Raw genomic sequence first — 16,277 nt, 5'->3', positions numbered from 1 at the left:
GTGCGCATACACTCAAAAATGTATCAATTATTGTATGTTATCTATGTAGTTTATTTCAATTCTGAGGGTGCAGCATGTTCGTATGTCAGTCATGCAGGTGTGTTTTCAAGTATTCTGCATCTCAGTGTCTCAGTGTGTGTGTGTGTGTGTGTGTGTGTGTGTGTGTGTTGTAAGGGAAAAGTAGGAGCAGGAGAAGGGAGCCGGCTTGGTCGGGTATGGCAGAAAACAACAGGAAGGTGGCACTGTTGTCCATGGCCTCTCATCCAGAGGTGGGACAGACGGAGGAGTGAGGGAGGGAGGAGCTCAGAGGTCTAGTGGGTTGGAGAAGGTGGGGGTCTCCGACTGCCATGGACACACAAACAAACAGATACAAAGAAGAGAGGACGGGAACAGGTTGGATTAGTGTTTTCTAGGTGGTCGCAGCATCCATTTAAACTTCAAGTTGAGGTTTGTACTTACATGTTGTTATTGCAGGGGCCCCCATGTGTTAATCATGCACATAAATACAATACCTTGACTCACACAGACAGCCACTTATATCATGAGGTAACACATGGACGGAAACCCCCCAAAAACAAGGCTCAGTTAGCATGGCCACAATGCAGGTAATGTATGTTTGCATTAGAGGCTAAATACAAGCAGAATAACTTCATATCCAAGTGTTGTCTAAGCACAGCAGGCACTTATGCACATTATTTACTAAACTTTGTTGTTGTTATCTTCTTAAATACAATTTTAAAAGATGGATTTTGACGTTGCTTAATATTTACTGTACAGATATTTATCGCTCTTTCTAAACTTTTTTGTTTTCTTACACGTTTTGGCTCGTCACCCCTTAAAATGTAGTAAACTAATGTCTACTCACAACACCTTTTCAGACTTTGCATATGTCTGTAAGTTGCAAGTTGTTTTTAGAGGCCTGGACGTGTAAACAATCCTGTATATCTCTGGAAAAAAAAAGGTTGGTTGAGAAGTGAGCAGAGCGACCTGCACACATGCTAATATTGTCGGATGGCATGACTTTAAACGACAGCGTCAGACACTCAGAGACAAAGTTCGAGATGAGTGGGATGTCATGGCATAAATACGTCACGTACAACACCGACACAAAAAACAACAATCACATTTAGGTTTCGGGACAGGCGAATCCTGTCTAACCTGCTGTAAACTGAGAAAAGTCCTCTTTCACAAGACATTTGAACACACACTGACACCCCTTCAATAAATTAATTATTGAAACGACTCCAAAGTTCAGCTCAAACACCGACGCAAACACACACACACCCTCTGAGCCGGGTGTGTGTTTGCCCATGCAGCGCTCTGAGAAGAGAAAAGAAAAGTGAGATAAAAAAAGAAAATGGCATGCAGTGAAAGGATGCCATACTGAGAGGAAGAGAAAGAAGGAAATTGGTCATGATGATGATGATGATGATGGCGGACAGTACCCAACGTACCAGCAAAGTTAGTCCTCATTGGTCAGTGATAGTGATTCTGTAGAAGGAACCATAGTCATGTGTGGGACAGAGGTGTGGTGAGGAAAAGAGGGGTTGAAGAGGAGGAAGAGAGAAAAAAGGAGTGCAAACAGTTACAGTGCAGGAAATGACCAATGTCACATGTGCTCAGCTCTCACTTAGGACACACCAGAACAAACAAGTTCTCCACTGATGATTCGGAGTAGGAGTTTTGTGAGGATTTTGAGCCGCTCCTCCGCTTATTAACTTTTTTTCAGGGCTGCGTTTGCCAGTGAGAGCTTTGCTCAGCAACGTTAGTGTCTCCTACTTTAAGAGAAGCAAGCCGCTGCTCTGACAATGAACAGGGCCAGATAAAAAGCTCACAAACACAGGTAAGCACAAGGCAGATACAGGTAATGGAGAACCGCAAACACAACCCCCCCTCTAACACTCATTCCAGTCACCGACTTGCTTTGAAGCACACATTTCTGAACTATTCAGACGAGGACAGTGGTGAGGTGGGTGTAAGCGATGAATAGTGGAGTGTTAGTGTGTTGAAAGTTCAGAGTGGTGGCAGAAAGGTAACTGTTTACCCAAACCAAGAGAAAAGGAGGACAATAATCCATTGGTTATGAGTTATATCACTGTCTATCCATCTATTAAGGGATCTCTATCCATCTATCCTCTATCACAACCAAAGCTCTCCACTTTCATTTACCTCCTTTATTCCCTTAGTAACAGAGAGTATCCACATTTCAGGTTGGATAGCTATGGTTTCGATGGTAAAAAACCTACTTTGGCCTCTCATGTTTTCACTCACCTTGGCACACTTGGGGGTGCGCGGTTAGGCCGGGAGGGCACAGTGGGCGGTGGCCCACCGTAAGGGTCCGGAGAAGCCCCCGGGCGAGACGGGACAGGGGGTCCCCCGGCGGGAGGAGGTCCAGGTGGAGGCCCGCGAGAGACCGGGCGGCCCGGAGGTCCCGGCGGTGCCCTGCGGTTTGGAGTCGGACTGGTGGCTGGAGACCTGGAGGGGAAGGGAGGAGACATGAAACACGGCATTAACAAACACAAAGCAACCAATCTGATAATAACCCGACATGCTCATCCATTCCCCAACACAGCCTCCAATCCTCCGTCTATTCCCATCGCCCCCTTACCGTCCTCCGGAGCCGCTCCGCTGCACCTGCAGCCAAGAGTCATCCACTGGAGGCGGCATGGTGGTGGTTATGGTGGAGGTGCTGATGTCGCCGATGATGCTGAGGGCCTCCCGCAGGGCGTGGTACATCCGCAGCATCTCGTCACGGTGCTGGGCCTGCTCCTGAGACTCCTCCATCAGCGTGCCCTGGTCCCCGCACGAGTACAGCTGGGCCAGCAGCTCTGCGTTGATGAACTCTTTAGTCTGGACAGAGAGGTTTTGGGATGAAAGCTAAAGTATATAGTAATGTATCTGTAAGAGCTGACAGTTGCCAAAGGGTCAGCTCACGTTGTTAATCATGAGGTGCATGATGGTCTTCGGCATCAAGTCGCGGACGGTCTTGTTGACGATGGCCATGTAGGAGTCAACCAGGTTACGAATGGTCTCCACCTGCCGCTCCAGCTGAGGGTCCATGCTGTGCATTATGTTGTCGGAGCCATTTTCATCGCTGCCGTCACTCTGTGGAGACGAGGGAGGGAGGACAGAGGACATAGAGTTCAACTTCAGTTCAGCTTCAGCAAGAAAAGAGGGAAACGGAGACTGTAGCTACAACATACAAGACAAAAGGTGAAAACCTTTTGTGAAGACACAAAAGTGCTGAAAATGCAGGATGCAAACCAAAATAACATACCTTTCCTTCCTTATCCTATAAGGTCAAACGGCGATGAGGAAAACAGACATTGAAAGAGGACAGATACAGTATCACATGAGAGACATGACAACATATAAATAGACTCAAAATAAACAGAAACAAATCGTGTAAAAGCAATATTTAGCCTTACTTTTCATTTATGCGATTTGAACAAAATCAAGGTTAATAATAAGTATTGTGTTTCTGCATATGGTTTCATACTGCTCGCAATCAATCCAATGATTAAAACAGAAATATCAACTTATTATACATGCTATACTGTAATATACTGTATATATGCATCAAAGAAATGCTTTGAGGAAGTCTTACCATGACCCGTTCAGGATAAACTCCAGCTCTGAGGAAGGAGGCCTTCCAGGCATCAAGGTCTTCCTGAGTCTCACAGGCCAGCTCCAGCTGACGGTAGTCCTTATACACATTTCTGTGGACACACAATGCTGAATGATGCTCTTCATGTTTTTATATATTATTCTTGTGGCACTTGTGCAACTGTATATATCCCAGTGGTACATCTTTTGGCGTCTTCATGCTTTTCTTTTTCTCCCCTGCATTTATTTCACAGCTATGGTTACTTCTCAAACTCTCACTTGAGATTTGACAGACAAAACACACCATCATGTTGTAGATTGAACTACACAGCAGTATATAAAGCTATTAGATAATAAATAAATGTTTTCCTCAGCAAACTACTACATTCAAGTCGTTCTTACATTTTAAGGCTTAAATATAACAATCTAACGCTGAGAAGGGCCACAATGAAAAATGTATAGTTTTACATTTAAACACACTTTGTTGCTAATACATCAGGTACTTTTTATTATTTTAATAGGACTGTTATTTCAGGTAGATACTTTGTAAATTGTAACTTGGCACTATGTGATTAATAATATGCATCTGCTGTATGTGTGTATATTGATGTGTGTGTGAGAGTGTGTGTGTGTGTGTGTGTGTGTGTGTGTGTGTGTGTGTGTGTGTGTGTGTGTGTGTGTGTGTGTGTGTGTGTGTGTGTGTGTGTGTGTGTGTGTGTGTAATAAAACCTCTGTTCGGTGTTGAAGAGGGCAAAGATTTGCTTGCTGGACATGAAGCTTTTCTCCACATCGCGCAGCTTCAGGTTGTCCACCTGCAGCATGTACTTCTTGTCCTTCTCCTGCAGGAGGCGAAAGAGAAACACAGCGGTTGCACACGTGAGGGAGAGAAAGAAGAAGGGGACCGAGTCACTGCGTGGTTGAGGAATTTGGCTCAAGAGTAAAAACGGTCGTGGAGATTTACAGTGTTGTGCACTGACATTGTACATTAGACCCAAATAAAAGAGCCACTGCAGAAGTCAGCGCTGCATTATAATCATTGTGGGCTGATCAATTTACTAGTTAATATAAAAACGTCTACTTTCAAGAGACACAATGACAGAAATTCCATTAAAAGAGACTAAAAAGAAAGACGATGAAAGAACTCGGGGAAATCAGGAGTGAATGCTCACATATTAAATTTAACAGCATGGCAAAAAAAAAGAGAAGAAAAGGGAAAGAGAGACAAATGGGAAAGTCACACACAAGCCCTCAAGTCTGTGGTTTTGATTACAGTTGTGCAGGGTAAAAAAAAGGGGAGGTGGGGGGGGGCAACAAATGAGAAACACACACATACAGAGAGAGAGAGAGAGAGAGAGAGAGAGAGAGACCGCGTTCCACTAGAAATCTCTTGTACTTGTAAATGTGCACACAACATATGATATCCAGACATCCAACTATTTATGATTCAAAGAGTCTGACACATGCCACCACTCTCACACTTTCTCTATCTCACACACACACACGCACACACACACACACACACACACACACACACACACGTTGTGGTTCAACTCCTCAAAGTCTATTGTTACAAAATGCATTTGTGTGTGTGTAAATGTTTTACAATCAACAGTAAAATTTGTATTTAAAAAAAAAAAGGATAGCCAAAAATAGTACAGGGTGAGTGAGTTTCTTTAAACAGTGATAAACACACACACACATACACACACACACACACACACACTGCTTTGGTAGCAAACAGCACCTTTGAGCGTAGTCTCTAACTAACCTTAAAACCATCTGGATAGCTAACCACGGGCCTGCCTGCCCAAACCAGTGTGTGTGTGTGTGTGTGTGTGTGTGTGTGTGTGTGTGTGTGTGTGTGTGTGTGTGTGTGTGTGTGTGTGTGTGTGTGTGTGAGAGAGAAAAAGAGCGAGAGGGAGACAGGGGGTTGTGTGTGTGACCAAACTCCTTCATCAAAGGATTTATGACCTGTGCAGCCAAATGGTCATATCCCCTAACTGCATGTAAAAACTCTCTCACTCACACACAAACACACACACACACACACACACACACACACACACTCAAACACACTCAAACACACGGTATACCCAGGTGTCCGCTATACAAAAAACCAAGAAAACTAAACATAAAGTCGACCCAGACTGCTGACATCATCATTTACGGGGCATAGAGGTCCCCGTCCTCCGTCTCTAAGTTTGCTCCGTATTTCTCCCTCTTCTTTCTTTTTTCTTGCTTGCTCTCTCTTCATCTCCCCCCCCCCCCCCCCCCTCTTCTTTCCCCTTGTTCCCTCGCTCTCTTGCTTCCCCTCTCCCTGGGAGTGAGCAACCTTGGACTGATTCATACATTTTCCTCTCCTCTGGCCAGTAAATCCAGTCAGGAGACTTGGAAAGGGAGAAGGATGAGGGGGGGGGGGGGGGGGGGGGGGGCTGGTGTGAGTGTGTGCATGATGTGGGGAAAGTACAGAGAAACTGAACTAAACCAGAGTCGGAATGGCAAAGTGTAGGATAAAACAAGCTAGTTATAATAATAGTTTAGGTTACTACTAGAAAATAAAAGCAGATGATGAAGCAGAGTATTATTGCAAAATCGCAAAAATAAAAGTTTCCCCACTTCTGAGGGATTATCAGGGTTTCTGTCTGTCAACTAGCCCATCTTGCATGTGTGTGTGTGTGTGTGTTTTCATGTGTATGTGTGTGTAGTTGTGTCAAAGGAAGTCGGGAGTTGAGTGCTTTCCCATATGCGCCCATAAAAGCCAGCCAGCAATAGCGGCCAAACGTACAGATTTCCGACATTATGCACGCACACAGGGACGCATGAGAAAACAAACTCAAACATCCAGATACACACATGATATGCATTAGCTATATGAGATACATACGCATGAAGCACACACACACACGCACACGCACACACACTTTATTTGACCTTTAGCAATTTTACTTGCATTGTGAATCAACTTCCAAGAGACAGACAGGCAGAAAGACACATACACCAACACTGCAGTGAGGTATGGATGTGTGATGGCTAAACCACTGCAGCCCTGTCGGGAGACTTCCCTTCTGGTTGCAATAATCACAATGGAAACAGCAAGTTTTTGGCCGTTTGCACATATACCTGCTATGCAATGCTCTTGTGTTGTGTCTCTGTGTGTGTACTCAATGTGCAAGAGAAGATTTGTAAATGCAGAACAGCAATCTGGTGCTGGGATGCTGCGTTAGTTGAACTATGGCCTTATGTCACACACTCACACTTTGTTAATTCATTGTTAAAAGCAAATGCCACCATTCTCTTTTGTCTGTTAAATACATATCGTATGGTTTGATTAAAGTACTAAAGTCTCTGTTATATTTGATTCATGAAAGACTTTTACTGACAATTATCATTAACCAGCAGTGATGTAATTACAGTCCTGAAATTACTGTTCTGGGACGGCCTCTTTCCACTGCTTTTGGAAGGCACTGTGGGTGGAAAGGTTTTGGACGATGTCATGTCCGTGGCGCCTCACGGCCGCTGCAGCATCAACACATATTTTTAAGGAAGTGTTTGGTGAAGATTTTGCTACCGGTAAGGATCCCTGTGGCTCCAAGGATGTCGCACAACTGGCTGAGGTGCCGAGCTGCGCTAGCTCTGACTGCTGCGCTGCGGTGACTCGGACCTGCGTTCACCAGGGCTTTCATGGAACAACCGGGACTGCAGTTTTGAACCATGGCGTCCAACGCCAGATTTGCCTGCTGCTGGATGAGTGTTGGACTCAGACACCTTCATTATCACGGCACTTCCAGTTTCCTCCACCATGCCATCCATGGATGTCTGGAGTTGAGCATACATCTCACCCAGGGTGGCCATAGCAGTGCAGGAAACCCTAGAGCGCACGTTTTGAACCTCCTTTATGACATCCACACAGACTTTACGAAGTGAGGCCTCCAATATGTCCTGATGGTTCCTTGCCAGATCTTGAACGCATGTTAGACCATCAATTTCCTTTTGCCAGTCATCAGAGCCAAGCAGTTTGAAGATGTGGTCCAGATGTTTTTCAGGATTGGACAACGGCCACAGACGCTGCTCGTCTTCATCAGTCTTTGGAGAAGGTTGTCTCCCCTGGAAGGGTTGAGATGGTTTGGCATTTGTAGGAGGAGGAGGAGGAGGAGGAGGAGGAGGAGTAGTAGATGGGAAAGACAGCTGAGGGAAAGATACCTCAGCAGGACTTTCAACCTCCACTGTGCTGAGACTGTCCTGAGAGCTGGAGCCCCAGAATCTGGTAATCATCTCAGCAACCCGAAAGGCTTCCTGCCTCACATTGGCATGAATGGCCTCATCCTCCATCAAGGTCCAGAAGTTTTGCTCAGCACATTTTTTAGGAGTCCTCCAGTCCGCCTTGCATTTAACCGTCCTCTGATTACCCGACTCTCTGGTTGTCAGGTCAGCCACCTTTTCGTCTTCCTGCTTGAGAGAAGCATGCATGTCCTCATCCTCCATGATGGACCAGAAGTTGTCCTCATGAAAGATTTCCAGAGTCCCCTGGGCTCTGTTGTCTTTCCAGAAACAATGCATGTCGTCTTGCGTCTCTTGATTGGCCATTGGTGTGTTGTTGACAGAAAGATGCACTTAACAGCCAATCACTCAAAACGACTATTAGTTATAGTATGAAGTGTATTCTGAATGAGCTCATCAGGTGTTCATCAAACACTGCGTGATGTCACAATGAGAGGTAACCTTAGAATAATCTAGTTCCAATTCTATAAACTCACACAGCTATATATATATATATATATGTATATAAATGTTTGTTAAACATGGGAATTAGTAATTTACGGACAATTCTTCCCGATGTGTTCGCTACAGAGATTGGTGGCAGAACTGCCTCTCATGTGTCGGTGCAAACTACAGTAAAATATACGCTCAGTCGTGAGTTTATTAGGTAAACCTAAAGCTAAAACTAATGCAGTCTAATGCAACAGTCCTGCAATAATTACTATCTTAATGAAAGTTATGTTTGTGTTGAATCTATTTTAGAGGCTGCAACTTGTACTGCTGTTGAACTGCATTGCATTAACAGTGGTCTTTCTGTTATTTAGCCTACCCTCATGGGGTGGACAAAATAACAGAAACATGTCAGTATAACGCAATACAATTCAATAGCTGAATCAAATCCTCTCTTAAACAGTTTCTACGGAAACTTACGGTTCTAACCTTCATAGAATTTGTTGCAGGGCCGGTTAGCTTGGTGTACCTAATAAACTGGCAACTGAGTGTATGTCTGTGTGACTCCGATTATGCCCCATCACCGTCAGTTGAACACACACAAACACAGTAAACAAGATGCTCTGGGTGTGGCTGGCCTTGAGATTATAGTGTACCCACCACAAGCCAAACCCACTTACTTAATATGAGTGACTGTGTCAGGAATGTTTAATAAATTCATACTTGCTCTTTTCTATTTACAGCAAGACCTTGCCGTGAACAGGGAAAGTACTTTCTACCAAAGAAACTGCCGTTGACGGCGAGGTCTGTGGGTTTTCCACGGTGCTAGTGACAGTGATTCTTTAAAGAGATGTTGCTGTTATATCGCCTCCACTATTTTGGAATTGGTAGCATAAGTCACAGAGGCAGATATCTGAAACCCACCAGAGTTGGTTGGGAAAATGTGTCTTTTAAAAGTTGGGTGACCTGACCCTTTAACCTAGGACACTGTGTTTGAAACCTTTTGTCTGAACCTCTACACACACACACACACACACACACACACACAACACACACACATTCAGCAGGCAGTGCACTCGGTAGTTAACCTGTGGTGTTTTGGAGCAGTGTGTGAGCAAAGTACTTTCCATGGTTTTATTTTTCTAGTGAGTAATAGCAGGCTCATTATGAAAAGGCAGAGGAAGTTCACTTCTGGATTCATAAAGGCATTTCACCACTCACACCGCACACCGTCCAGAAAAACGTCTCAAAGTCTCAAACACTAATTCAAAATGTGGATGAAATATGGCCTCACACACACACACACACACACAAGCACACACACACACACAGAGACACACACACACACACAGAAATGCTACAGGGTGTATGAACACACACAAGGGGACCTTACACAAACCGTATCCAATTAACACTTTGAAACAAATCGGAGTAGTTTGGTGGGCAAAACCGAGAAGATAGTCGTTTACGGCGTCCATGTTGTTTTAAGAGGCTGCATGTGTGTGTGTGTGTGTGTGTGTGTGTGTGTGTGTGTGTGTGTGTGGTGTGCATGTTGATGGGAGCCTGATAGAAAAGTCCTGGTGACTTGGGCTATGCATCAAAGGGCTGCAGAGAAGCCGCACGGCATCTGGGAGCAATAACGCTGCCTCTAACCCTTCATTACCACAAAGACTGGGCCCTGGGTGGCAGCCAACGGCAATTTTCACAACCCTCCTCCTCACCTCCCTCCGGTTTTCTTTCCCTCCATTCTTCTACCATTCCCCTATTGAGTTCTGCCTTTGAAAAAAAAAAAAAGAAAATGAAACACAGAGCATTTCTGCAAGTCGTACACGCTGGGGAAGGAGAAAGACGTAAAAAGGATGGGACTCGTGTTTGAAGCACATGTTTAGCGCCAACGCAAAATTAGACTAGTTCAGTCAGATTAATATAGAAAGAGGTTTTAAAAAGTAGGTTTGTTACTTCTAAGCATAATGCATTTTTGGAAGAAAAAACGTTTAAAAAAAAATCAAGACAGATATTGCTGATTCTGCTTTATAATCAAAAATCACACTACGGCACGCTACAATCTGGGTTTGGTCTGTGAGTAATATGTCTTTGAGAAACAGCATCTGAAGAGACGTAACTTGACTTAATGCCGTTTGGACTTTATTTAAAGTAAGGACTCGTGCTGCCAACATTTAAATCAGGAGCAGCAAACAATGGATGTGAGCATTATGATTGGGAACAGCTAGATAGGAGCTATTCTGGGACAATGTGTAAAAACACAGCTGTTGATGACTCATCGAGCTGCAAGGTTGTGCAATAATGCTCATAACAAATCCCCTTGGGCAGCGTGCCAGTGTCCGCACTCTCCAATACTCCACATATCTTGGGAGGTGCTACTTGATAACAGTGCAGACTAAAAGTTTTTTTTAGCTCATTTGTCAGCTACAGACGAATCTAATCTGAAACGTCCAGTTTCACTGATAAAAAAATAAATACATTTTCTCACTGGGAAAAAAAAAAAGACTGAGTGTAATGTATGATGTTTTGTTTGGCAGGTGGAACTTGGCTATTTCATTGCTCTGCTTTCTCTCCCAAATGTTTAATCTGAGCTCACTCTAGAAAATAACAACCTTTGTGCTCTTCTTAGCTCTCCCTGTGGGAACAAGCACAGAACACAAATAAACTGCTTCGCGGAGAAAGGAAACATGACACATGACAATGACACATTCAGCCAGCGGTCCGGTTGAAACACAGGCTGGCCGTTCGGGGATACCTTCCTGTTTAACAGCTAATTGCCAAGCAGTTAATTATATATGCTCTGCGTTTACTTCTGCAGAGGGTCAGTCTAACAACCCAGGGGCTGGCTGGGGCATGTGATCAATCACTGGTGACCACCAAAGAGTAAAAGAAAGAGGGGGGGGGGGGGCCGCAGTCCGCTAACCACAAAAACACGTGAAAATCCCCACACGTCTGGTGACTTCTGTCCGACGGAGGGCAAAAGCTCCGGTCAACATGTGCGGTTTAGTGTCTCTCACTTCTACGAAGAAATATTTCCTAGTTTCCTTAAAAGTCATGTGAACGCACAATTGTAGATTTATATATATTGAGATTCATGTGTGAGCAGATGAAAAATAATGCCTGTAGGAAGCCCCTTCTTTCACATGTGGAACACATATTATTAGATGTATTTGCAGGTGCAAAAAAGGGGAGAGAAAAAAAAAAGTGCACCTACAAACTCAAACATTCACATCTGAGGTAAACATGTGCTGTTGAAAACACTTTGAGGTAAAACGTTCACATATGTAAACCAACATGAAGTCACACAGGGGGGGGGCAGCTTTTGGGTAAAAGGTTTCCCGACGGTAAATTCATGTTTATAGAGTTCTAACATGTATTTTGTGGTATTTTATAGATGCAAAATTTGGGGAAAACTGGGAGCGGGCTAATCCTTGTAGCCCTTTCGTCCTTTCATCGTCAGAACTGCATGATCCAAATCGGTACGACTTAAATTAACTGCTAGTTTGAATCCTTTTTTATAGGAAAATGAAGTGCCAGAATATAAAATTTGCACTTCTAAATCAAATTCGTTGTGCATACACAGAGGGTGTGTTTGGAAATAGAATACTTTTATGACATCATTTTGCCAATAGTGGGCAGGTCCAAGGGTGGAGAGGGATTTTTTTATTTTTACTTTACACATTTACAGTAAATCTTGTAAAACTTAATATTTATGAACACAAAAATCTCTCACTTATGTCCAGGTTAAAGATGAAATTCTACCTCAAGCGAGTCATTCAGACGAAAAGTAACATTAAATATAGCAAAGAGTATAAAATAGCCATAAATATGTAACACGAGAATATATTCTTGAAAAGGTTGAACACACGACACACTAAAGTTCATGTCACGTGTTATTAAACAGCAATCTTTAAATGTCTGTCAATCCTTCTTCAAAGCAGGCAGAGAGCCTGCAGAGTCTCACATACACATTACAAAATTTGTTTCCATCATGATTTCTGTATTGACGTTATGTTCTGGATATGCGAGGAACAGTCGGGAAAAATCATAATTTGCAGAAAGACAAACACATTACTCATTCATCTCATCAGTCAGACAGGATAAACTTTGAATTATCCACTAAACACCCTGTGTACCTCGCTGCGGTCGTCACTCATCTCCTGTTTTTTGCAATCTCTAACCCACTTTTCTTTTACAATAAGACACTACGGTTTATTCATCACTGGTTTTGGTGCCATTGTTACCATTTTTCCACAATTTTGTCCATTACATCTTTCAGTTTTCTTCAAAAAGAAAGTTCTCACATCTTTACATCCACTCTCTTAGTAGATTATGTTTAGCTGTCCGTTCCATCTGTTCTGTGTCTTCTGTCTCTGGGCCTGATATCCTTTGCATTTAAAAGGCAACAACGATAAAGAAGCTTACTTTACTGTTTCTTAATCTTATTAGAGTCTTATCAACAGTGTGCCTATTTGAGCTGTTCTTCTACTGTATTACATTTCAGAAGGAAATATTGCACTTTCTACTCATTTCAGAGTTGTTAATAGTTCCACTAAAAAGACATTTTGGCTCTAAACTTCTCACATGGTTGCATTCAAATGAATATGCAAGGTCCAAAGAGCGAAAAGTATCCAATGTACAGTATGTCACATCGCTATTGGTGAATAGGCAGAGAAAACTGTATATAAAGTAGTTAAATCCAGCTACACTAGCACATGAAATACCTAAAAAATATCAGTCAAAGAGGCCATTTTCCTAATTTTTCTGATAGTAATTCTGTAATTTCTCTTGAGTCAAATGCATTACTTTTTATTTTTAATATTTATTATTATATATTTTCACATACATTTATTTTTTTACTTTTATTTAAGTTAAGAATTTTAATTCCTCTTCCACCACTAGACTTTGACCACACCACTATCTTTTGGGAAAATATCTGAAATCTGTTGGAATAAAGAATAAAAGAATAAATAAAAGAATAAATAATAAAATGATACTTTGAGGGAAAAAGAAAATAAAACTAAGCTATTATGTGGTTGACATTCATGTTAACCAGCGAGGATAATTTGTACAAGCTATCTGTAGTTTGAAAACTATTTGTGATCTTTCACCGTAACTGATGACACACACATGAAATACAGGGGATCACATTCATGCGTTTGGCTGGCGTGTTGCACACAAATATACAGTATAATATGCACAAGCTTATGGCCTCGCCACACTCATTCAAACACTTGAAAGATACAATCAAGCCCACATAAACTGAGTCGTTTGCTTTATGCAATATCAAAATACAAAGATGGGGAAAAAAACTTGAGGTTTTTCATGAAAGAAAAAATAACCAGCACCAGTTCATGACAAGACAGAATAACATGGAATCACAATACACTCTTGTGTGTGTGTGTGTGTGTGTGTGTGTGTGTGTGTGTGCACATACTTTTGAGTAGAGTTTAAAAAAGAAGCTGCCTGCCTGGTCATCCAAACAGTGGAAACAATGTTGATGCGACCGCAGCACTCCCCCCACCCAACCCATTAACATTCACTCCTTCCAATCCCTAAACTCGAAACAATAAGGAGGATTAATTCTCTTTTCTGGCTTGTTTCTCAGCTACATTTTTTTAAATATTCGTTGAAGCTCCCCGCTCACCAAGCATCATATCGGCTTCTTCTCGCCCCCCATTTTTATGTTGCTTCATTCTTTCATCTCCATTTTCCTCCCTGTGTCCCTCACTTTCCCTCCACATCCCTCCATCTCTGCCAGTAGTGCTGACTCGTCTCTCCCGGGATTGTGCCTGCTTTGATTTGGAGCTCAGAAACCATAGCTAAAACAAACACACGGCCTTGGCCACCTCTGAACACACACACACACACACACACAGACACACACACACACACACGCACACACCTGGAAACACTAGCATTGATTACTCCTGTCTGCCAACGGTAAGAAACCTAAATGTGAGTGTGTGTGGGTGTGTGAAACGAAGAAGGTGAATGAGAAAAAACGGTGACTACTTGTGTAGCAACTTTGAAACACACGGACTATTCCTTCTTGTCTACACGCACACGCAAAACACGCACACACAAAAACCTCTTTCGCTCTGGTTCTGATTTACCAGTAGTATGTCACCCTTCACCAGCACCACCCCCCTCCATGTGTGTGTGTGTGTGTGTGTGTGTGTGTGTGTGTGTGTGTGTGTGTGTGTGTGTTGGGAAGACTGCAGAGCTGCATAAAGGGCTCTTTATTCGAGTCGGACAGGGAGAGGAAATCAGCTTTAGATGTAAAAACAGAGGGAGCAAGAGAGAGATGGAGACCACAGGGCTGCACATCTGGAGTTGTTACAAGGCTTCCTCCTGCTTGCCAAGAAAACGCCGACATTCCTGCCCTCGCTACAAAGACCATGGAGCCTCTGCTCTCACTCCTACACACACACATCCATCACTCAAAAACCACATATATACACTCACATGTCCCATAAGTGGAGATGCGCACATACACCAAATGGAAGGGACGAGCATGCGGACGCTTTGCGAAACTCGTATACGCCGCCACGTGAGACGTCCTCCCATCTGCCCGCATACACTTTCACTAAAAAAGTTCCCTCCCTCGGCAGCCAATCATTCACTCCCTTTCCAAACTTTACAACGCACACGCCAACTGAATGCGTCTCACTTCCTGTTCACCTTTGACCTTCCACTTTCTCCCCAAAAGCCAGAGAAGAAAGAAGGAAAGGGAGGGGGGGGGGGGAGCCAGACAGAGGGAGGGGAGAGAGAGGAAGAAGAGAGGAAAAATGGGGGGCCGGCGAGCTCCTCCTCCTTTACTCTCCATATCTCCTCTCTCTCTCCTTCCCTTTTCTCCTTCTGTGTCTTAAAGGGGAAACTTGATGGCCAGTCCTTTGCCACGTCGAGCTTCCAGTCGGTCCACCTTGCTCGCTGCCGGAGCGCCTTTTTTGCTCCAGGAAGCTTCGTTAGACGAATCCAAACTGCTCAGAAGTCGGCATTCGAACACCATCGGCCTGATTTTGCCTCAATGGTGCAGCTGTGTTGAATGAAAAGGATGTCGGGAGAGGAATTGGGGCTTACCAGTCAAGAAGGTGAAAAACCAAATACCAGCCAAGAAGAAGAGAAAGACAGCGAGAAGTGTTGAAAAGAGAGGAGACGGTCAAGTCGCAGGTATCCCCTCCGCAAGGAGACATTTTCTTTCCGTTTGGCATGAGTCAAGGAGACAAAAGGTTATGTATTCCGGTGTTTTAGTGGGAGGTGTTGGGTCAGACTTAGTATGATCTCAGCTGACCACAACTATTCACTGCTAAGTTTCTAACCATGAGAGATTGAAAGAACTTGGAGAGCAAAGACCTGGCTTTGGGGTCTTTCTCTCTTTTACCGACAACTTAATTTCAACAGTTTTTTTAAACGGTTAACGTTACGAGAAATATCCTGGATTTTATTTATTTAGTCTTGGCCTGAGGGGCAGTCAAGTTTAGGTTGTACAAATTTGCGCTAAATGAGGTATGACCCCTGTGTGTGTGCGTGTGTGTGTGTGTTAAGAGATTTGCGCTCTTCTTTCTCAATCTCTGTTTGTTGTCTGCTTTAATCCTTTTTTTTTTTAAGAAAACAGACCTAGAAAGGACTTTCCCAAGAAAACGGCACTCAGTTTTTTTTAGCGTTTTTCAGCATCAAATTAATTCTCGGGTTGATTTGTCCAATAATGTCCAAACAATACAGAGAATTCACTGAATAATACATGAGATTAATTCAATGGATTTATTACACTTCAACATCAGAGCTCCGTCTGGAATGCTGCTTCTCGCAACAGGAGGGAATGTCAGTCAGCGGCTATCACCTCTGTCTAACCCCTCTCACTCCTCCACCTCCTCTTCCCTCACCTCCCTGCTGGCCCCTTCATCCATCCCTCACACGCTGTTTCTCCTCCAGCCCGCACAATCAGCCAGATCAGCACT

The 16,277-nt window shown here is 43.5% G+C and overlaps 1 protein-coding gene across 4 annotated transcripts in view; it reads right to left on the bottom strand.

Moving 5' to 3' along the window:
- Positions 1-311: 311 nt before the first annotated feature.
- The window catches only part of dnm1a (dynamin 1a), a gene marked incomplete at both ends in the record, with an annotated part of 43,606 nt that continues 27,640 nt past the window's right edge, over positions 312-16,277 (bottom strand). For 2 of the 4 annotated variants that reach the window (XM_079179476.1, XM_079179479.1), the window contains 7 exons: positions 312-342; positions 2,272-2,475; positions 2,609-2,850; positions 2,935-3,105; positions 3,278-3,292; positions 3,608-3,719; positions 4,336-4,445. In XM_079179476.1, coding sequence (XP_079035602.1) covers positions 312-342; positions 2,272-2,475; positions 2,609-2,850; positions 2,935-3,105; positions 3,278-3,292; positions 3,608-3,719; positions 4,336-4,445 — 885 coding nt within the window. Of the gene's footprint in view, positions 343-2,267; positions 2,476-2,608; positions 2,851-2,934; positions 3,106-3,277; positions 3,293-3,607; positions 3,720-4,335; positions 4,446-16,277 lie in introns of those variants that run through there. The other 2 variants (XM_079179477.1, XM_079179478.1) reach the window with 2 other exon arrangements.

The sequence above is a fragment of the Pholis gunnellus genome (assembly GCF_910591455.1).
Source record: "Pholis gunnellus genome assembly, chromosome: 18".
Taxonomy (NCBI): Eukaryota; Metazoa; Chordata; class Actinopteri; order Perciformes; family Pholidae; genus Pholis; species Pholis gunnellus.
The sequence above is the reverse complement of the archived record's forward strand: the minus strand, read 5'-3'. Positions and strand labels throughout refer to the sequence as shown.